At 37.0% G+C, this 25,012-nt stretch overlaps 1 protein-coding gene across 1 annotated transcript; it reads right to left on the bottom strand.

Moving 5' to 3' along the window:
• Window positions 1-10,496: 10,496 nt before the first annotated feature.
• On the bottom strand, window positions 10,497-18,306 carry LOC131595649 (uncharacterized). The gene is made up of 5 exons (XM_058868063.1): window positions 18,249-18,306; window positions 15,878-16,724; window positions 15,567-15,603; window positions 11,102-11,219; window positions 10,497-10,963 (listed from the first exon to the last, which is right to left on the bottom strand). The coding sequence occupies exons 2-5, from the start codon at window positions 16,704-16,706 to the stop codon at window positions 10,709-10,711; spliced, it is 1,239 nt and encodes a 412-aa protein (XP_058724046.1). The 5' UTR covers window positions 16,707-16,724; window positions 18,249-18,306; the 3' UTR covers window positions 10,497-10,708.
• Window positions 18,307-25,012: the final 6,706 nt, after the last annotated feature.

Raw genomic sequence — 25,012 nt, forward strand, 5'->3', positions numbered from 1 at the left:
TAGGCTCCCTCTCTTAATGAAACAATTTTAGCTTTTCTGTCACTTTAAAAATGTTTGTGGTGGAATAGTAGAAATACCTCTCTGTAAAGATGATTTCATGCCTCTTTACTCTAAACAGAGATTTAATTCAAGCTTCAACCTTGAGCTTTGAGCAAGGCACCTAGAAATATTAATTTCCCTAATTAGTTCTCCGAACTACAAAATGCTTTGACTTCCATTAGGGATATGTAGGCATGAGGTTCACAAGGAATCTCAGCGAGCTAATAAAAAACCAAAAATAGCCTGTCTGTCTTTCTTTTAAAAATTCAATTCCTTCTCCTAACACAAAGGAGAAACTTTCCCAATCAATAAGCAACAAACACAAACACATAGACACAGAGAAGGTTCCCGTAGAGTACTACGGATATGTAGGGTGCTTAAACTCTTCCCTATGTATAACCGACCTCCCGGACTCCGGAATTTCTAGTCTAGGTGAATCCCCACACTTAGCAAACTCCTAGGGTTTATTTGAGATCTTTTTCCCCTTTCCTACTCGTAGGATAATTAAAAAGTTCGTGTGATATCGTAGGAAGAACTGAAATAAAATTCATCCCGCCACGGGCGCATTCTCCTTCCAAATTCCGTGTGAAGGGTCTAGCGTGTCGTCCTCCCAAGTGAAACGGGGAGGTAAAAAAAACGACACCACACCTAGATTCACAAATCTCAGTGACTTTAGGTTTCCAGCTCCAATTTAGACATCTAAGAATTTTCACAACCAATTTCTCATTTGAAATATTTTTTCCCAAAGTTCTCATGACTCACAATGTGGGAAAATCGTGTTTGCATATGATTTATATTCTCTCCAGGTTTCATTTTGAAAAGTTTATACTCGTGAGTTAATGTGACCAATCTTACCCTCATTACCTCATGGGTGATTTGGAGAATGTCCTACATTTATTTTTTAGTCTCGCAATGATAAAATTATAAAAAAAATCATAAAGATCGAGAGTCGTAGTGATGAGAATTTTTGCCTTCAAACTGCATTTCACATTTTCTTTATCATCTTTGGTCCACTCTTTATCGGGTTTGTTTACTATATTACCATTAACTTCGTGCGTAGGATCATATGGACCTTCATTCCTTCACAGTCTTCTAAATACCACGATCCACCCCTTCTATGTAAAACATCGTTTTATCTTTCCACAAACTATACATTTCTCCATTAAAGGATGGAGGTTGTTTATTAAATAGCTAGAAGTCAATTTTCCTTCTAGGACGATTAGTCTCTAATAGTAGTTAGGCTTTGGGGCCACTAGTTGGACAAGTAACTTCAAGCACAAGAGGAGGGTGAATTATGATATTCAAAATTTACAATTAATTTAGAAGTTTGAATACATAAGTTGTAAATTATGTTAGTATTTTAAGATCAGAATAAAAAGAAGTGGAAAATAAAATAAATAAGTAAATATAAGAAATTAAAAGATAAGGATTAAAGAGATGGCGCCATAGAGTTATCCAGGTTCGGTTGAGCATTTCCCTTTTCATGTCCTGAAGAGATCTTCTTGAGATTTGACTATAATATTGGACTTTTACAAGTTATGTCCACGAACCTTTGATCCAAGTGAATCATGATATTTAACATAGACTTATTTTCCCAACAAAAAGAGAGCTTTTCCACATGTTGAGCTCATGAACCGAGTAGAGATTTCACTGACTAATCTTAGTAACCAAACAAAACTTTTATAGGCTTACTTCTATAACCGAATAGAGATTTTCAAATTGGTTGATCTCAAGAACCAAACTCGGATCTTCAAGAGTATCCCACTCTTGAAAAGAATAACAGTGGCACGACACGAGTACAACTCTTTCCTCACAAGTAGTTTTCACTCACAAGGCACTAAGGTAAATTTTGTAAATAGAAAATATTTAAAGAGAGAGAGAGAGAGAGAGAGAGAGAGAGAGAGAGAGAGAAGTTTTAAATAATTAGGAAAACTCCTAATTCTGGTGTGAAATGGAGTGAGGAGAGTCATCCTTTATATAGGAGAAAATTTGACTCAAAAAGAAAATAACTCATGGCTCAATTACTCACATAATTAATTAGGTCATAGGTTTAATTGATTACGTACTTCAAATAATCGATTATTGTGGCCCAAAACAGAAGGTTTTGATTTATAGCCATTATGAATCATTAAGAGATTTTACAATCAATTATAGACTCATTTAGGTATCATCTAATCGATTTGGTTCAGGACCTAATTAATTAGATAGATGAAAAAGTTATTCTAATTAAGCAGGCATCCCCTTAATCAGTTGGATAGGCCTTACAAATATTTTTAGTTTTGTCAAGTAAAGAGAAGCCTTAAAAGTATTTTAGGTGTGTGTGTGTGTGTGTGTGTGTGTGTGAGTTGCCTAAGTATCTTAAGAGTTGCTTTGATACTTTCATAAGACTCTATCATTCAGACTGACACGATCAGACAAGCTTTCACACTTCATCTCTTTCACAAATCTAAAGCTTTCAAGTTCCTTTGCAAGACATGTCGATTAATAAGAACTTCACTAGAACCTTGAATTATCTAATTGACGAGGCTTGAGAAATATTCAAGTTAATCACCATTATCCAAGATTTGGAAAGATATTACCACCGACTTCAACAAGCATAAGTGTTGCCATCATCAAAACACTAAGAAGGTCATCAACGCCAAGATCATCAACTTCGTACATGCTAGCACATAGATCCAGACATTTAAGAAAGCTATTAGGTCGACCCAGTCTTCTAAAAGGTCATACTCAAACCCAAAAATAAACCTTTGACAGGCTACAATTCAGACTCAGACTTTGATTTTCTTAACAAGTCAGACTTTGATTTTTTTACACAATCTAATAGTAGCAAGAGATGTAAAAGTAAGATTATCGATCCCACAGAGATTGTAATAGTTTAAGTTAATTCTCAATGTAAAAGTTTGTGAATAGCCATAAGCAAAAATGTAATAATAATAGTTGGTTTTCACATATTCAGGTTGAGTAGCAATAAATATAAGTAAAAAAGTTAGATTACTAGTGAGAGTTATGTTGGGAAATGATCCATTCAATGAATTTCATATCTTGTGTGTGTGTTGATGAGATTTTTCGTGATATATGAACAGAAAATGATCTAGTCGCGTATATTTACAACATCAAAACATATGCATTAATTTAGGCAAACAACTCTCGAGGTTTCTCAATAACATTAAAACACATCTTGTTTAGCTTTTGAAACTGACTAACCTAGCGAATATGTTTATCCTACTATTTTAAACCATATATACTATGAGTTCCATTAGTTAATAGATCTCTTAATCATCAACCAACTTTTACCTACTTATAAGTTTGATCGATTATTGAAACATATATGTATCATTATTGCACAAAGTAAAATGCATCACTTCAAATCACCCCATTTAACACAAAATACTATTGTTCATTTAAAATTCACATTGTTCAACATAAAGAGGTTTAGCTCATGGTGAGCAAAAGAAATACAATAACACAAGTTCCTATAGTTAACATTTCTAAACACAAATGAAGACAAAATGTAAACTTAAGTGTAACAATCTACTCCTTGCGATCTTTCAATTAACAAGAGGATATTTTTGTCACTCTTGATGATCGCGGCTTTCAGAGTCAATCAAATTCACTAACTGCAAGTGCACAGTCTATCGCGTAGTTTTAAAAGATATTGAACCCACAAGGACTAATAATAAACTAATAGTATCGATTGTTACTAAGTTTAGCTAAGGCAAAAAATATTTATGGGTAAACATAATTGAAACTTGAAATAGAATTATTAAGAAAACATAAGATTGAAAAGAGACTGGAATATGTATTCTATGTGCCTCAGGGACTCCGTAACTTGTTGACTTAAACTGAAATGAAAAGGCTGTTTAGTAGAAAATATCAATTTAAAGACTAAACCTCGCACTCTCGTGGTATTGAATTAAGTCACGTTCTCTAACCATGGGATTTTTCTCTCACTCACCCATTCTAATCAAGGAATGCATTTTGAAAACTAAATAAGTTTTAATCGATACCTAAAGCACGCTCTCCCTGTTTAGGATTGATGCCTATTTTTTACTATCTAGTTCAATCCCCAAGCTCTCGCAGCGCTGGTTCGAACCTTAATTGATTTCTCACTCTCGTGACGAAATCGTATTAAGTAAACTCTCACTCTCGTGGAAAGTTTATCTAAATTAAATCTAAAAACAATGACCAAAACATAATTTACTAATATTAACCAAGCCAACATAATTACCTAGTCTCGTCAAAACGATGGTCCTCACATACCGGACTCTAGCCTATTTAGCCGGACATACTTTTAATTAGAGACATACCTAATATGCATACTAAGATGGAAATTAACATGGTGATAGAGATTATGAGCATACAATAATTAATGTAAAGCATATAAAAACGGATCCTGAAAGCAAAATTTAAGAATTTTTCTTTACCCACCTCCCAATGGGGGTCACCCCCAGCGAAATCCCCCAATTACCCCTGTTTCGGAGATGCATCTCCGAAGTTATTTTTTTTTTGAATTTTCATAATTTTCGGAAATGAATCTCCGAAAACACCAAAAAAGTGGTGTTTTCGGAGATGCATTTCCGAAGTCAAAAAAAATTCAAAACCGTGAATATTTCGGAAGTTCATTTCCGAAAATATTCCTGCATATACAATTTTCCCTCCTTCACTATTTCATCATTTTTTCTCCAAAACTTCTCCAAACCCTCTCCAAAACTCAATCAATCTCCATCCATTTTTCGTCTCAAAATCAAGTTTCAAACTGTTGATCACGTTAAAAGGAGCATAGAAAGCTACAATTTGAGGTAAACATCTCCCATTTCATCCCCTAATTCACTACATTGATTGATGAATTTTCTGCTGAAACTTGCGATGGTTCGGAAGTTCATTTCCGAAATATATTACCTAACAAATTTCGGAAATGAACTTCAGAAATATGCCCTGGCAGTTAAAAAAAACAGTTTTGGCCAATTTTGCTAATTTTGGCATATGTTAGGTATGGTGCATCCGGACAACATTGTGCAAGACGATGACGCAGTAGTTCCGGAAGTTGTCAACGTTAAAAACGATTCGGTTATCGACGATCGAGCTATGATCAATGCGGTTGATGTTCGGAAACAATTTACCAATGATCAGAGCTTCGGTAGTCGCGAGCATTTGATTGATTGGGTTCGGAACGAAGCTAGTAAAGTTGGATTTGGAATTGGAATTTTAAGGTCCGACAATGGAAATAGTAGGCGGAAAGTTTTCGTTGTTTTGAATTGCGAACGGGGTGGGAGTTATGCACAATCAAACCAGGTGCTAAAACACGAAGACACGGGATCGAGAAAGTGCGGGTGTCCGTTTAAGTTGCGGGCGACTCGGAAGGTTGATGATTTGTGGCGTCTAACCGTGATTTATGGAATTCATAATCATGCCTTGGATTCCAAGTTACACGGACATCCAATGGCGTGTCGTTTGTCCCGCGAAGAGAAGAATGTGATTTCGGATTTAACGATAGTCAAAGTGGCGCCTCGCAACATACTTGCCGATTTGAAGCGTAAAAAACCGGATAGCGTTTCAAATATCAAGCAAGTTTACAATGAACGACACAATCTCAAAGTTTTGAAAATGGGCCCTCGGTCGGAAATGCAACAACTTTTGAAACTATTAGGCGATAACAAATATGTGTCAAGCTTCCGAACGTCCGAGGACAAAGTTACGGTGCGTGATATTTTTTGGACTCATCCCGAAAGTATCAAATTGTTCAACATATTTCCAACCGTTCTTGTCATGGATTCGACGTACAAGACAAACAAGTATAGGCTTCCTCTTCTAGAGATCGTCGGTGTCACCTCGACGGACAAGACTTATTCGGTCGGGTTCGCTTTTTTGGAGTGTGAAAAAGAAGAAAACTTTACATGGGCTTTGGGAATATGCAAGTCTTTGTTGGTTGATCAAAATTTTATGCCTAAAGTCATTGTGACCGACCGGGACAATGCTTTGATGAATGCGGCTGATACCGTCTTCCCGACATCGACCGCGTTACTTTGTCGGTATCACATAACTTGCAACGTGAGAAGTAAGTTGAAACCCGCGGTTGGGACAAAAGATAGGCCGGATGAAAACGGTAAAGTTATCAAAGTCGGTGTTGTGGTTGAGAGGATAATGACGGCATGGAGGGAAATTTTAGATGCATACTCCGAAGAGGTGTATACCGAGAAATTGGTACACTTTAGGTCTTTGTGTGGTTCCATTAAGACTTTTTGTCATTACGTCGAATCCACCATTCTTGACAAAGTAAGAGAAAAAGTCGTGTGCGCTTGGACAAATCGAGTTAGACATCTTGGTTGCACCACGACTAACCGAGTTGAATCCGCACATGCGGTCTTCAAGAGGTGGTTGGGTGATAGCAAGGGAGATTTTTGTCGGGAATGGGACACCGTGAACCAAATGCTTGAAAATCAACACAATGAAATTCAAACATCGTTCGGTCGGAGCAAGACGGTTATGGAACACCGGTATAAGGGCCAAATTTTATTCTCCTAATTGATTTACAACATATCTCGAACGGGTTTGAATTTTTTGTTTCATGAAGAGAAGCGGTCGGAGACCACGGGGCCGGATAGTTCTTTATGTTGGTGTACCATTAGAAATACATACTGCCTTCCATGTGCTTGTATACTTTCAAAAAAGAAGAAGTTGAATTCACCAATACGCATGGATGAGGTAGCCGACCATTGGAAGAAACTTCGTTTTGATGATTTTGACCCGCCGAAAGAAAATGACTCTAAAATCACCATCTCCGACGAGTTGGAAGTGATAATGGAGAAGTTTGCTAAAGCGGATGACACCACGAAAATGCACATAAAAGAACAATTGCGAAAAATTGTATTTCCGGAGACCACCGATTTGAAACCGCCATCTCAACCGATTAAAACGAAAGGTGCACCGAAAAAGTCCAATGTTACACAAGAAGACACATCAACAAAACGATCTCCTTCCTACTTTTAACATGTTGATGCATCATTTCCGGATTCACCGACACCGAAGTCCAAGTGTAGTGGTAACAAAGGAGCCCGTATATGAAAATCAAGAAAAGTTTGCGAAAATTCATGATGCACTTGTTCCATCACTTACCGGTATCGCTCCGGTTTCGAAGTGGATGTCATTCCCCGAGATGGGTCATCTAATAGCAAGTGCATATGATATGGTGTGTGTCGATTTGACGAGGTTTGGACTAAGTGAGACTTTCTTTCCACTTCATAGTCGACCGTCGTTGGACGCGTCGAGCCGCATCATATGCATCGGGTATCTACAATCGCGGCACTTCGTCCAAGTGTTTTTGAAACCGGGGTGTCCTATACCAGCTACTTCTTGTCAATGGACGACACATCGTTCAAATGAGGCGGAGACTTGGCCGAATCCGTTCGTTTCGAGAATGGCGGAGTTTGAAGAAATGATGAGCCAAGAGCGCGAGCAAAATAGAGAGCGGTCGAAGAACGTACCTATTTTGGACTTAGGATCCACCGATTGGTTCGGTGAATTTTAGTTTGTTCCGGATCGTTTTTTGTTTGTAATGACCATTTTTGTATGTATTGTTGTTTATCATGTAAAATCGGACCGACTCAATACATATATAATATAAGTATGTTTTATGTCATCATTGTCTAATTTATGTCTATTTTGATTCCTTTTGCAATTTATACACAAAACACTAAGCAATCAATAAAATGCAAAATTTATGTTTGTTTCTGCATAATTCGGAAATGAACTTCTGAAATATACTAGTCAGCCTCCAATTTTCGGAAGTTCATTTCCGAAACATCCACTGAGTGCAAGATAAGGTTTGTTGGGCCATTATTACTCCAATAAGTCTATAAATACAACACACTCTTCTTCATCCTCTTCACACCTAGAAACACAAATGACACAAACCTACCCCCACCTAGCATTCGTCTACTTCACCACCGGCTACCCGATGCCGTTCCAATTTTGCTTCTCGCGCGACACGCCGTTTGCGGAGTTGATAACGTCGCTCCACACGCTATTGCAATATCCCGAAAATCGAAAGGTTGTCAAGCTCGAGTACCGCTCGCCATCGCTTAACGACGAGGGAGGCATTGAATTCACACCTTTTGAGATCAAGAACGACGAAGATTTAGCGGTTTTGTGGACAACGTTCGACCGATTTTCTTCGAAGGGTCCGATCGAGTTAGACGCAAAACTTCAAAGATCGGGGGCCGACGTTATCAAAATGTTGACTCATCCTCACCTACCTGTGTTTAACAATATGTAACTTTAATCTTATGTAATGCGATCGATGTAATCTTCATCCGATTAAATAAAGTGAATCGTTCTTGTTTGTTATTTTTCTTCTGTTCAGACCTTATTTCGGAAGTTCATTTCCGAATTCCTCCAAGGGGGTGAATTCGGAGATGAACTTCCGAATTCACCAATTTTCTGAAAATTAACCTTATTTTGGAGATGCATCTCCGAAGTCAATATTTTTCATTAAAATATTTAACTTTTCGGAGATTCATTTCCGAAAACACTTTTTTTCCAATAAAAGTACGTTTTCGGAAATGAACTTTTGAAATAAGGGGTATTTTTGTAAATTCGCCAGAGGTGACCAAGAAGGATAGGAGGTGGCTAAAGAAATTTTCAAATTTAAAGGAATGGAAACTTGAATGTATGAAGGCAAGATTGATCCTAGAGTACAATTAGTGCGTCTACAATTCGGTAGAGCTTCGCTATGTATTCAAAAATAAATAAAACTAATAAACCTAGCTCTATATATAGTATTACAGGCTGAGAAGTGGTACAGAATTATGTAGAAAAAGTAGGATAAAATATAGAGAAGTGGCTAACAGACTCTCAAAGTCTGATATTCCACGTTCTACATAAGTGAGGGAATGGCTACCGCGATTTGGCCACGGCGACCACCATATCAACAGTGTTGGCATTTCTTTATTTTTCTTCTGCTTGTTCCTTGTTCTTCCTGCTTCCCACTCGTATCACTCCTCTGACAGCTAGTACTTGAAATACATATACAAAGCATCATAAAAACATGATAAATGCTAGAAATGAAACTAAATAGCATGTAAGCCGAATCGAAAAATACGATATGTTTTTCAAGTTATTATCTGACAGCTCAATACATATTCAATTCAATGGAGGGAGGATGAAGGTATCTCTCAACTTCTGGTTCAGACTTCTTCTTCTCCAAATGAGATATTTTTTTAAGTGATTTCTCAAGTCTCTCAACTTTTGAGCTCCACTTTCATTTATTCAAGGTGGTCCTTTTATATTCCCATAGCTTTTAGGGTTTCCTTTTAGCAATGGACCATAGGCCTTGTGACTATCCATCACTTTAACTTAAGAAAATCAGTATATTCCTTCTCCTTATCCTCTCGTACTAGTATCAGGTCATATAAATCAACGTGCAGGGGATAAAACGTACTATGACAGGACTGATGCACAGACACAAGCAACACGTAAATTTTAGTGCCCAACAACTTTTGTAGGTTTTGTTTTGTAATGTTTGACCTTATCCATCTAATTTTTCCAGCTTACTCGTGTTCTATTCTTCACACTTATGTCACGTTTTCAATAATGTTAAGGACCTTGACTCTTTACATCATTTTCTAGATCTAAGGCCTGTTGGGGAGTGAGGTTGGATTAATGCAACATTTTTTATGTGCCAGAACTTATCATCAGAACCGTCCAACACAAGTAACATAGACATAAATTTCACAAAAAAGAGTCGCTAGTGTGCTCTATGCTAACTAAACTAAAAACAACAAAACCTACTTAATTTAACATAGTAAAGCTTGTTAATCCTCACTTAAAATCAACTAATAATGGCTTAAATATCTCACGATTAATAAGTTATCAGTCAAACCTAATCCTACCCCAAATTCAATACTACCATGTGATTTCTCCCGCTTTAATACATTTGAGAGAAATTAAGGACGGACAAAAAAAATGAGTGTGGTCGTTAGATCATGATTACACATAATTTTTTTTCTACACTCTACACGAATGACTAGTCGCAGACCAAATTTAAGAAATGTGTTGTTACACAATTGATTTTTATTATTGCACAATTAATTTTTCCACAAGTGAGAGAATGTTAAAAATATTCTTATGGCTTACAATCAATTATAGATTTTGATTTTGCAAAATAGGTTGATATTGTAAAAGTTATTCATTCGAAGATGTTTAAGTCTAATAAACGTGATCAATAATAATTGGCTTTGAACATTAACTCTGATTTGTGCAGAACAAAGTGTAGACCCAACTTTTAGGATCCATGATGGATGATACTAGGACTATTATCTTATAAATAGATTTTAAATAGATAGGCTAAAACCCCTTTATCGTCACATTAAAATACAGTTATTTGAGGTTTGCATCATTGAGAACCCTAAATATTGAAGCATGTGATCAAACAAAACAAGATCTAATCTAATATTTTGACCAATCTAAATAAATGATTATCATGGCTTCAACATATAAATTTCAACATATAGATGTGTTCTAATATCATGTAATAAATTAACATTTTAGTCATAACACGCCTCTGGAAAATTTACACAAAATACCTCATTTTAAATTTTTTGTAAGGTTCACTGTTATCCTGTTATCCATGTGAGTTTTATAGTTGGACACGTGGTCATGTGAAGATTATATGTCATTCAATTATCATTTGGAGCATTGATTCGATTCTCTCTCTGTCCCTACACATGCTAATCAACTCCATGTACTTCATTGCATCATTTGGTGAGAGTCCTTCAACAAGGAACTTTAACAACCCACTATGTGTTGCTTGCATCATATCAAAACATTGCTCTAGTGCTCTCTTATCTTGCTCTTTGATCAACTCTACTGCCTCCATTAATGGAAGTAATTCTAAATCCTCTTCCATGAAGTGTTGTTTGCATTGTTCCTGCAAAACACAATGTGTAAGAAATTGTACACAGAAATAAAGTTCTAAAGGTTCTAGTTAGACATAAATAACAAAAACTTAAGTGCTATTAAAAAGTTGTTTCCATATAATTTATTTATAGGTATTAGGCTTGTTTACCTGAAATGAATTGAGCCTATTAGAAAGATTGCACAAAGTCTCTCTATAATTAGGGCTTCCTGAGTCTAAAACCTCAATAGATTTGATGATTTCTTTGATACCATTCATGATAGGCAATGTTAGAGCAGAAGGAAATAGGTTCTCTATTATTTCATATCACATTACATTACATTATATAGTTTTTGTATTATACACTTTTATTTCTAACACCTTCCCTTAATACAAAACTATTACAATGATAAAACACCTATCATCTTCCTCAACTCTTTGAATCTTTCACTCTTCAAAGGCTTGGTAAGAATGTCTGCCAGCTGCACCTCCGTTCTACAGTGATGTAGTTTGATCCTTCCCTTGCTCACTTGATCTCTAAGGAAGTGGAACTTAGTGTCAATATGTTTACTCCTGCCATGAGATACAGGATTCTTGGCCAGGTCAATAGCTGATTTGCTGTCTACTAACAATTCCACTGCTTCTTCATTTCTGATTTCCAATTCTTTGAGTAGTGTTGACAACCATAAGGCTTGACAAGCAGCTGAGCAGGCTGCTATATATTCAGCCTCACAAGTTGACAGTGCCACTACACTTTGCTTCTTGGAACTCCATGATATAGGGGAACCTGCAAACAGAAACACTTGCCCCATGGTACTTCTTCTATCTATCAAGTCACCACACCAGTCCGAGTCAGAGTAGGCTACAAGTTGTAGACTACAATTCTCAGCATTGTAACAAGGAAATAGAATGCCATGGTTTAAGGTTCCTCTTAGGTACCTCATAATTCTCTTGGCTGCAGTCATGTGTGAGTGTCTAGGATCACTCATAAACCTGCTAACCAAACCCACACTAAATGTTATTTCAGGTCTGCTGTGACATATATACCTCAGGCTGCCAACTATTTGCCTGAACATAGTCCCATCAGTATGTCCTTCATCTTCATCTTTGATCAACTTCACATTCAGCTCAGTAGGTGTTTCTACTGGTTTGCATCCCATCATCTTGAATTTCTTCAAGACATCTGACATATACTTCTTCTGATGCATGAAAATTCCATTTTCTGAGTACACAAATTCAAAACCCAGGAAGTATGATAAGGTACCCAGATCAGTCATCTCGAATTCACCTTTCAGTCTTTTCTTGATCAATTCCATAGCATTTGTACAGCTGCCCGTGATGACCAGATCATCTACATATAAGCACAGGATCACCAATTCCTTTTCATCTATTTTCTGGACATAAACACCATGTTCTGTTGAGCATTTCCTAAACCCAAGGGTGTTTAGGAATGAATCTATCCTTCTATTCCAGGCTCTAGGTGCCTGTTTCAACCCATAAAGGGCCTTCCTAAGCTTCAGTACCTTTTCCTCTTTTCCTTTGCTTATGAAGCCTGGAGGCTGAAGTACATACACTTCTTCATCGAGTGGTCCATTTAGGAAGGCTGACTTGACATCCAATTGCCATAGTTTCCAATTTCTCCAGCTGGCTATTGCAACTATTAATCTCACAGTTTCCATCCTAGCTACTGGAGCAAATATTTCACCATAATCTAAGCCTTCCTGTTGCATGAAGCCTTTAGCCACAAGTCTGGCCTTGTGCTTGGCTATTGTTCCATCAGGCTTGAGTTTAGTCTTAAACACCCATTTAACAGCAATTGGTCTTTTGTCTGGAGGAGGACTTACCATCTCCCATGTATTATTCCTTTCGATGCTCTTCAATTCTTCTTCCATAGCTAATCTCCATGCTTTCTTTGACATAGCTTCTTCTAATGAGATGGGTTCTACATCTGCCATGAGAGCCATATGTTGCACAATGTCCCCTTCTTGTGAGATGTTGTCATCAGCATAGACTTGATAATCATTGAGTCTTGGTGGTGCTTGTCTAGTTCGGACAGGTCTGTCCATAACTCTTGATGCCTCATCATCTCTTGCTGTAACTTGTTCATCTAAGCCATCTTCAGTATTTTCCCATACAAATTGAGTAGAAGATATTTCCTTGTCTTTTGCTGTGAAGCCTTCCCATGAACTTGCCTCATCAAACTGTACATCCCTGCTGAAGATAACTTGTTGATTTTCTGGATTGTAAAGTTTGTAGGAGCCAGTTGAGTTGTATCCCACAAAAATCATCTTTTCACTCTTATCATCCAGTTTTCTTCTTCTTTGGTCAGGTACATGTCTATAGCAAACAGACCCAAAAATCCTGAAGTGCTTCACTGAAGGCTTGCTTCCAGACCATGCTTCTTCAGGAACCATAGTTCCAAGTCTCTTGGTAGGGCATCTGTTTAGTACATGTACTGCTGTCATAGCTGCCTCACCCCAAAAGCTGTGAGGTAAATTCTTTTCCTTGATCATGCTTCTAACCATATTCATAATAGTTCTGTTTCTTCTTTCTACAGTGCCATTATGCTGTGGTGTATAGGGTGCAGTAACTTCATGCACAATGCCCTGATCTTTACAGAATTTTTCAAATTCGCCCGATGTGAACTCACCTCCACCATCTGTTCTTAGGATCTTAATGTGCTTGCTAGATTGCTTCTCAACCAAAGCCTTGAAATCTTTGAATGTTTTGCACACATCACTCTTGGCCTTAATCAGATAAATCCACAGTTTTCTGCTCAAATCATCGACAAACGATACAAAGTATCTACTGCCTCCTAGTGATGGTGTATCAAATGGACCACAGACATCAGAGTAGACTACACTTAACAATTCACTAGCTTTGGATGCAGTGTAGTTACTGAATGAATTTCTAGATTGTTTGCTTATTAAGCACTTGTCACAAACTTTGTTAGGAGTTTCAACTAAAGGGAGCCCTGTCACCATCCCTTTTGACCACAATTGTCTCATGTCTCTAAAATTCAAGTGCCCTAACCTAAGGTGCCATAACCATGAATCATCCTTTAATGTTTCAGCAGAAAAGCATTGTGACTCAATAGTGTTTAAGCTTACCTTGAAGGTTCTGTTATTGGCCAGTGGTGCTCTCATTATCAATGCTCCATCTTTGTCATGAATCCTCAGAAAATTCTTGCTTGTGGAAGCTGCAAAACCCTTCTCCAGAAGCTGGCCCAGGCTTATCAAGTTTGTTGTCATCCCAGGAACATATAGCACATTGGTGAGGATGACTTGTCTTCCATCTTCTCGATTTACAATGACACTTCCAGTTCCTTCAGCTTGTGTGGTCCTATTATCAGCAAACTTCACCATACTTTTCTTTTCAGCATTAAAATTGACTAGCCAATTTCGATGCCCAGTCATATGGTTGGAGCACCCTGAGTCTATGTACCAGACTTCATTGTTCTGTGTGTTTGGATTGGTGATCATCATCAACATCAAAGGTTGATCTTCTGCACCTGTTTCGTCTTCTTCTTTGGCCATATGAGCTTGATGTTCCTTCTGATTTGCCGAAGCTGTGCATTCATTAGAAAAGTGACCAATCCGATTACAGTTGAAACACTTGAGTCTCTTTCTATCGATTTTCTTCCTTCCACCTCGCCAATTTGTTGCTCCTCCCCTTCGATTTGAAATTCCTGAGTGATCTTGATCATTCTTTTCTTGCTCTTGATTCTGAGGATTTCTCCCAGATGTATTTCTGGAATCTCTTCCGCGACCCCTTCCTCTCGATCCCGATTTAGAGTTGAATCCACCTCTTCTTGATATGTATGCTTGCAAGACTTGATTATCACTGACCTTTTCTGTGCTCCTTTCAGTGATTCTTTGTTCGTGTGCTTCGAGAGAACCTTGTAGTTCTTCAACCTTCATTTCATCGATCTTCTTGGATTCTTCAATTGCCACAACGATGTGATCAAATTTGGGGGTTAGGGTTCGTAGGATTTTGCCGACTATTGCTTTGTCTTCGATCTCCTCACCGCAGTTCTTCATGGCATTTCTGTGTGTGATGATTCGATTGAAGAAATCTGCTATCTTTTCACTTTCTTCCATTTGCATCAATTCATATTGACGCCTCATCGTCTGCAATCGCACCTTCTTCAATTTCTCTGCCCCTTCGTTGCACTTTACCAAGATCTTCCACGCTTCTTGTGAAGTTGCAGCTCCTGCAATCTTCTCAAAGTGTGCTTCATCAACACACTGATGGATCAGGACCATTGCTTTGCAATCTTTCTTCTTGTTTTCTCTATGAAGCGTTTTCTGTGCATCTGTTGCATTTGCTGGAAGGGTTGGATAGCCGTCTTCAACGATTTCTGTGATTTCTTGGTACCCCATTATCGCCTTCATCTGCACTCTCCATCGATCCCAATTCTTTCCGGTGAGTACAGGAAGATTCGTTGTGAAGTTTGCTCCAGTTTGCACCATCATGCGTGTTTCTTCTTTTTTTTCTTTTGTGCGTTTTTGGATCAGAACCGTGCTCTGGATACCAGTTGTTAGAGCAGAAGGAAATAGGTTCTCTATTATTTCATATCACATTACATTACATTATATAGTTTTTGTATTATACACTTTTATTTCTAACAGGCAAGTCTCTAGCATGTTCATCCTTTGCAGCCTTACATAGCCCTGCATTCATGTTAACTTTGTTCACATGTTTGGACTATTGTTTTTTCCAGAGATTTAAAAAACGGTCACAGTCGTGATTGTCACGATCACAGTCGTGATTGTCACGATCACGTAAAGGTTTTCACAGTTTCCATCAGTATATAGGTGCCTTGACATTGATTGCGGCGGTTTTCGCAATCGTGGCCTTTTTTTTTTAAGAAACCTCGCTTTTTTTGGAAGTAATAAATAAATTGAAATTCAAAATGCAAAAAAATTAGCGATATTTTTCAGGTACCTCGATCAACAGATTCAAAAATAGGGAAGAGGACTCTCTCTTCCATTTGAGCATGCTCCATCATCACTTCCAGCAACTGAGAGTAACTCTTTCCAAATTTTCTCACCTCCATCTTCCAACTCCCCATTTTTGGATCAACGGCCCTCCTCCCTCCACGTGTCGCCAGATCCTCCGCCCATCTCGTCAATCTCTCCACATGCCACGTCACGCTCTTATGCTGCAGACGAGTCACCTTCACCATTAACGACGTCGCTTCATACTCACTCTCACCACCACTTGTTGTCGCCGCTGACGGTGCCTCCGTTGACAAGTCCGGGAACCGCGCGTCGATAAACCGAAGAAGCGCGTCGCGAGAGCCTGACTCGAACTCCGACGTCGTTGGGACCGTAATCATATTCTCCCAGTTGGATCGTAAGACACGCGGCGCCGGTGAGGGTCTGGAAGGTGGAACGGTGTCCGAGGAAGTAGTATTATGGAGAAGGGAGAAACGAGTGTATGCAGAGTAAATAGTGTCTGGCGTACCGTGCAACCGGACGGCGGCTCCGTCGTTGGGAAATATTTCCGCCGTGAGTTTTCCAGTGGAGCTTGTACAGGTTCCCATTGCAAATAGAAAATGTTGGTGGTATCGGAATGAATAAGGATATAGAAGGTGGCGAAGTTGGAGTAATTTGAAGAAAGAAGAGTGGTTTGATTTGTTGTGTAAATAACGTGAAAGCAAGAAGAGAGTAAAGTGAGTGTATAGTAACATGCGGGATGGCTTAGAGATGAAGCGATGAATCGGTGGAGTTGTGTAATCAATGATGTGTTGACGGAATAGTTTTCCCTCCATGTGGCTTGTTGAACTAACCTATGAAACACAGACTTCGACACGGACACCGGGACACGACACGACACGGACACTCCGACACCGATAATGTTAAAAACATAGGACACCGACACCGCTATATATAAGCTAATATTTGAGTTTCATTTATCCATATATTGATCAAAATTAATGTCTGAAATTCTTTATTGATAACATTGTTTCAATACATGTCTAACTCTTTTAGATGTGTGTGAGATTTGTCTAAAAAATATATAAATGTGTGTTGAAGCAAAGAAATAAAACAAATTTTTGTTTGAAATATTTGTCTTAGCTGTCGGAAATATGTGGTATGAGTGTCATACGAGTGTCGGACACTAATTAAAAGAGTGTCAAAGCAAAGAAAAAAATTACTTTTTTAGGGGACACTTGTCTGACTTTTCCGACACTTGTTTGACTTTTCCGACACGTGTCATACAAGTGTCGGACACCGACGTGTGTCGGACACTGCGACACGCCTACTCCTAGAGGTAGAGCTGTCAAATAGGCCCAATATTTAAAAGCCCTTCTTATTTGGCCCTATTAAAGCCCTAATATATTAAGCCCTCTACTAATGAGATTATTTTTAGGCCCCATAATTTTGAGCCCCTCAATAAATCTATTATTTTTGGGCCCTAATAAAGGGCCCTTATTTTGTTCCAAATATTTCATATGTGCTGTAGCAATTTCCAAACAAAATCCATTTTATATGACATTATTATCCATCTCCAAAATATAATGATTTTGTCATTAATATTATATGAATTACTGGCATGATTCATAATGTCAATTGGGTCGAAGGAATGAGTGGTTTCCAGACAGTTTTTTGTCCATTTCATTCTCTTAAGTTATTAAATTGAGAAAGCAATATCAAACGTTATTGAAAATGCCATTGAAAAAAACCAAATCTCAACAATAAAATAGGTCTTATTTATTACGTTTACCCAGCAAAGAAAACGTGCAGGGCTGATATGTTAATAAATTTTTTAGAAAAGAACTTAGACATCTAGTTTTGAGAAAAGAACTTTCAAGCTCAAACTTCAAATTTTTATTTATATCTTATACTAATCACAGTCACATAATTTTTCCATAAAATTTGCTTTTACTTTTTTAATTTTTTTAACCGAATTTTTTAATTTTTTTTGTTGAAAAAACTTTTTTAGTTTTTTTCTAAAAAGCTGTTTTTTTAGTTTTAGAATTTATTTAATGTCATTTTTAAATTTTTAAATTTTTTTTAAAAAAAGTTTTAATTTATTTTAAATTTTTAAATTTTTTTTATTTAAAAGTTATTATTATTTTGATATTTTTATTATTTTATTTTTTAAATTAAGTTTTTTATTTTATTTGATTTGGGGCCTAATGGCCCTCTTTTAAATTTTGGGGCATTTTAGTTTTGGGCCCTATGTGTTTAAGGGCCTACTATTTTTAAAATTTTTTTAGGCCCCGTTATTATAGGGCTGGGGCTTAAATTAATTGGCCCCATAAATTGACAGCTCTACCTAGAGGTGTCCGTGCTTCATAGGAACTAACTCATTATTTTAACATGTATAGTAGGATAATGTTATTCCTACGGCCTTTTCTTACATCAGTATTTAGATCAATTTAAAAGAAAATAATCATCTTATAAATAATTTTTCAAATAAAAATATACTTTTTTAAAAATTAGTTTTATAACACAAGTTTTGTCATTAATCAATTTTATTATTACATTAACTATAAAAATAATATTAATAATTATATATTTTATTTATAGATTATTAATCAACTTTACCATTTTATTAATCAATAAAATATGTAATATTAACTAAATTATAATAATATTATTTTTTAAATTTATTTAATGAATTTTAAAAATTAAAAAAATTAAATAGTAAACTAAAATAGGTTAATATTGGACAAATCACTAGTGTCACCTCTCTAGCCTTTATTTTTTATTTTCTGTCATTTATTTTAGTTATCAAATACTATGCATGAACAGCTCCTCAATGGTGCACAAAGTTAGTTTGGAGTTAGTTATTTTTCTGTTACACACATGAGTGTTTTATACTATGCAAGCTAATATAGATAGCTTATGGTGCAGCCTAGCTTTGCTTGTATAAATACCTACACTGTAGCACTTTCTATTATAATGAGAATCTTCTTCTTTCTCCATGTTCATTGAGATTCATAATATGGTATCAAGCCATTATCAATGAACTTTTTTCAGATTTCTCATTCATCTTCTTCATCTTGCTGATTTTTCCTCAATCATGATTTTTTTCGCAGCTGTTTTTTATCTGCATATTGTTCTTGATCTTCATATTGTCATCGTTTCATCACCTTTCATTCACACTCTAGTGTGCACCTCATCGATCCAACCATACCTCCGCGTATCGCACCAAACTCCCAGCTAGACCTTGATTCCGTCTTCTACATCCATCCAAGTGAAGGCCCTAATTCTGTTACAGTTACACCAAAGCTTGATGGCTCAAACTACCTTACATGGAGTCGCTCCATGCAACGTGCTCTTGGCGCTAAGAACAAGCTAAAGTTTCTTGATGGTTCGATGGATCTTCTTGATGAAGATCATCTCAATTTCACACAGTGTCAACGATGCAATCACCTCATTCTTTCTTGGATCATCAACTCGGTGAGTGATCAAATTGCTTCTACCATTTTGTTTCATGAAAATGCTATCGATGCTTGGCACGATCTTCATGAAAGATTCTCTAAAGCCGATCGTATTCGCATCTTAACTTTGCGTTCCAAGATCAATAATCTGCGTCAGAATTCTAGGTCTGTTATGGAGTATTTTCTTGAGATTAAGGGCTTATGGGAAGAGCTTAATTCCCATAGACCTCTACCTATTTGTGTTTGTGCTCATAGATGCAGATGCCATGCAGTGCAAAAAGCTCAAGATCATCGCCTTAAGGAATAAGCTATTCAGTTTCTCACAGGTCTTGATGATAAATTATCTGCTGTAAGAACTCAAGTATTGATCATGGATCCACTATCATCCATAAATCGAATTTATTCCCTTGTTGTGCAAGAAGAGAGTCACCATCATACGACTACTCCTACTGATGAATCTTCTATCCTTGTGAATGCTGCTCAGAAATCTGATTTCAAACATAAAGGTGGTTTTCAAAAATCTTCTCCTCGTGTTTGCACATTTTGCAATAGAACTGGTCACACTGTTAATTTCTGCTATCAAAAGCACGGTCATCCCAATTTCAATAAGAACAAAACCTCTGTCAATGCTAGTCAAGTGGAAACCTCAGCCACTGAATCTCATGTTGAAAATCCTGAGCCTCAGAATCATACACCAATCACACAAGCTCAGTATGATCAGTTGATTACTCTACTATAACAAGCCAATTCCCTTGCCCCTGTTGCTAGTGTTACTACCAATCAAGTGTCCACTAGCATGATACCTTGTGATCAACCCTCAGGTATTGTTTGCAATACCACTCAGCATATGCTTAAAACTCCTCATTCCTGGATTTTGGATTCGGGGGCAAATGACCATGTTTGTTCCTCTTTGCAATTTTTTTATTCTTATTATAAAATTGCACCTGTTAAGATTACTTTGCCTAATGGTAATAGTACCACTGTCCAATATGCTGGTAATGTCAGGTTCACTTCTCTTCTTTACCTTAATCATGTCCTTTTTGCACCAGAATTCAATCTCAACCTCATCTCTATTTCTAAGTTATGCCATGCATTGACTTGTTCAGCTGTTTTCTGTGTTGATCAATGCCTCTTGCAGGAACTGGATACCTCGAGGATGATTGGTTTGGGTAAAAAGGAGAATGGCTTGTATATCTTGCAGTTAGAGGGTGCTCATTCTAAAGATTCCCCTGGATCTCTCCAAGCTCAATTACCTACTCAAGCCAACAATTGTCATTCAAATAATCCTCTTGTACCCAATCAAAATGTTGTACTACCTAAAAATGCTCTTTGGCATTTCAGACTTGGTCATGTGTCTCCCAAGAGATTAACTCAAATGTCAAAATTGTATTCCTTTTCTGATTTTGATACTCATGCTACTTGTGATATTTGTCACTTAGCAAGACAAAGAAAATTTCCATATTACCCTAGTCACTCTTTAGCTTCTCACAAGTTTGAACTTTTGCACTTTGATATTTGGGGTCCTTTGTCTATCCCTTCAATTCATAATCACAGATATTTTTTAACCATCTTAGATGATCATTCACGTTTTGTATGGATAATTTTACTTAAGTCTAAATCTGAAGTTTCTACACATGTACAGAATTTTATCAATATGATCACCACTCAATTCCATGTCACTCCTAAAACTATCAGGTCCGATAATGGTCCTGAGTTTCTCCTAAACCAATTCTATGCCTCTAAAGGTATCATTCACCATAGGTCTTGTGTTGAGAACCCACAACAAAATGGCCGTGTCGAGCGGAAACATCAGCACCTTTTAAATGTAGGAAGAGCCCTTCTATATCAGTCCAAACTCCCCAAATCCTACTGGTCTTATGCCATTCAATATGCTACATTCATCATCAATCGTGTCCCTACACCTATTCTTCAAAACCAGTCTCCTTACCAAGTTCTACACAATACTATTCCTTCCGTAGATACCTTTAAGGTATTTGGCTCACTTTGTTATGCCTCAACACTCCAATCCCAAAGAACTAAATTTGATCCTCGTGCCCGCAAATCCATATTCTTAGGTTATAAAACTGGCATGAAGAGTTATGTCCTCCTTGATTTTCACACATCTGAGATCTTTGTGTCACGAAATGTCACATTTCATGAACACATATTACCCTACCTTAGTCCTACTACTGATCCTCAAGATTCCACCCCTTGGTCTTACTTCCCATCCAAGTCTCCCACTAACCCTTCATCATCAGCTCCACCTCAAACTTCATCATCATCACCTAATAATCAAATTATCATATCACCACCTTCAGCTTCAAACTCATCAAATCCACCGCAGCCTCTCCCTTATGACACTCCATTAGCTAACCCTACATCTCTCACTCGAACATCTTCTAGAATGAGACAACATCCTTCTTATCTACAAGATTATATTTGCAATTTTCTCTATACTTCAAAGCAACCATCCCCAAGTATTTCGTATCCCTTGTCCCATTATATTTCCCATGAATATCTCTCTTCTGCTCAATCTAAATATGCTTTATCTTTAGTCTCTAACTCTGAACCTAAGACTTATAGTGAAACATCTAAATATGATTGTTGGAAACAAGCAATGCAAGTTGAACTTTCAGCACTTGAGAAGAATGGGACATGGAAGATTGTTGATATTCCACCTGGTATAAAACCCATTGGTTGTCGTTGGGTGTATAAAATAAAGTACCTTGCATATGGTACTATCGAGAGATACAAGGCGCGTTTGGTTGCGAAAGGCTACAATCAAATAGAGGGCCTTGATTATTTTGATATGTACTCACCTGTTGCTAAGATCACCACTGTTCGTACTATTATCGCCCTAGCATCTTGCAAAAACTGGTACATACATCAGCTTGGTTACACGGCAAAACCTAATCAAGTTTGTAAGCTTGTGAAATCCCTATATGGCCTCAAGCAAGCCAGTCGTAGGTGGTATGAGCGGCTCACAACTTTTTTACTTGCACAACATTACACTCAGGCTACCTCTGATCACTCTCTTTTCATTAAATCCATTGATACTTGTATTACCATTTTGTTAGTGTATGTAGATGATGTCATTGTCACTGGCAATGATCATGCAGAATTACACTCAGTAAAAATGGCTTTACACTCTACTTTCCATATCAAAGATCTTGGAAAACTGAAATACTTCTTAGGTATCGAAGTTGCTCATTCTCAAGCTGGCATTCTTCTTTACCAACGTAAGTATTTCTTAGACTTAATAGAGGACTCTGGTTTCCTTGATTCAAAACATATCTCAACTCCTGCTGATCCACTTATCAAACTGCACCACGATTCGAGTGAAGCCTACCACGACATTCCTTCCTATCGAAGACTCATAGGAAGACTCTTATACCTTAATGCCACAAGGCCAGACATCACCTTTTGCACACAACAACCTAGTCAATACTTATCCAATCCTACGGTAACACACTTTAAAGCTGCTTGTCGTGTCTTATGATATCTTAAATTTTGTCCAGCCCGTGGCATACTACTTCCTCGTGACTCCACATTACAATTGCATGGCTACTCAGATGCTGACTGGGCAGGTTGCTTAGATACTGGTAGATCCATTTCTGGGCAGTGTTTCTTTCTTGGTCGATCACTGATTTTATGGCGTTCCAAAAAGCAACTAACAGTTTCCAGATCTTCATCTGAAGCTGAATACCGTGCCCTAGCCACAGCAACATGTGAACTTCAATGGCTATTGTTTCTTCTGCGGGATCTCCATGTTAAATGTCTCAAAACACCAGTTATCTATTGTGATAACCAAAGTGCAATTCATATTGCTTCTAATCCCGTCTTCCATGAACGTACGAAACACTTGGAGATTGATTGCCATATTGTCAGAGAAAAGCAGAGCCAAGGTATCCTCAAACTTCTCCCTATCAAGTCACATGATCAGCTTGTCGATTTGTTCACAAAACCGCTTCTCCCTCAACCTTTCAACACTCTTATATCCAAGTTGAAGATGATAAACATTTATCAACCTTCATCTTGTGGGGGATATCAAATACTATGCATGAACAGCTCCTCAATGGTGCACAAAGTTAGTTAGGAGTTAGTTATTTTTCTGTTACACACATGAGTGTTTTATACTATGCAAGCTAATATAGATAGCTTATGGTGCAGCCTAGCTTTGCTTGTATAAATACCTACACTGTAACACTTTCTATTCTAATGAGAATCTTCTTCTTTCTCCATGTTCATTAAGATTCATAATATTAGTGTTCTTACTTTGCATTCCTTTCATTCTAATCTTAATAGTGACACGAATTCGGTTAAGTAAAAAAAACTTAAATTTAATTGCAAATTTTGAATGCCACAATCCATTTTTTTGTTTGGAATCACTTGTCCGACACTATTAATTGATTTTCGCGCTAATGTATTGTGTCTTGTCAAAGAATTAATTGACAAGATTAAAAAAACTCGTGTGAGATTGAGAATCTAGATGAAAAAACATTATTGAGGCATTAGATAAGAAGTGATGTAAAGCAGTTTAATCCAACTGTCGCGATTGGATTGACCCTACTATGCTCACAATCACGCCTATCGTATGTTGTATTATCTCTAAGTAAGTTAGCTTTCTTAGCTATTTCGCTCTTACAGATGTGTGCTTAGGGGGTTGTGGATTTTCTTTTCATCTCTACGCAAGTCAATCCTCTTAAGCATTTCTCTCTTACATGTCTCGTACTCGGGAGTCGTAAACCTATATGAGTATCATAGCCCAAGGTCCACTTATCACAATGACTTCAGTCCAACATCATATTTTGATGTCGGACACGTAAGAGGTCTTAAAATAAAAGGCAACAAGTTGATCATGTGCTTTGACATCATGTGGGCAAGGTATACACATCACGAAAATTCCTTATAAAAGGCTCCCAACTAATATCCTTAATTTGAAGGAAGGAGGTCGAGTCGATGAATATAAGAAAATCATAATCTTAAAACCTCATGCTTTTATATATTGTTAATATGGTCTTGTTGTTGTCCTTACCACAATTAGAGTTTGATGATAATTTAATAGGTTATTTTACATTTTTAATTTAGGAACCTCTAAGTCACACATAAAATGATTAATAAAAAAAAAGACTATTTAGTTAAACTAGATTTAATTAATTAGGGAAAAGTGAAGAAGAATGATGGATACATAAAATAGAAAATAATGTGCCACCCTCATTCTCAAACTCATTTTGTGTTCCCCTCTTTTTCTTTTTCTTTTTATTCCACCATCATAAATTTTGTTTAAGGCGGTCACGTGGTCTACTCTACATAGAGGCATTTGCACTTTTGTAGTGTTGCTAATGGCCACTGCTTACGCATCAAGAGGTAAGCACCAAAAACCATTCTATAATTCTTATTCTTTTAAGCTGTATTGATTGTTAAGGTGATTTCTTTTTCTTCTGAGATTGAGTTTAAATATTTTCTATAGTATATTTCTATTAATTTCAGCATGTAGCGAGAAAATTAATAAATTGTTATAAAAAATAAATTAGATGAGATTCAAACAATTAGAATTTAGAAGTAGATGAAGATTTTTAAGTAAAAAATTATATTTTTTTATAGTAACTAATAATAAAGAAAGATCTTGTAATATTTTAAAATATTAACTAATGATACAAGATTGAGAGATACTCTTAATTGTA

The sequence above is a fragment of the Vicia villosa genome, linkage group LG4 (assembly GCF_029867415.1).
Source record: "Vicia villosa cultivar HV-30 ecotype Madison, WI linkage group LG4, Vvil1.0, whole genome shotgun sequence".
NCBI lineage: Eukaryota > Viridiplantae > Streptophyta > Magnoliopsida > Fabales > Fabaceae > Vicia > Vicia villosa.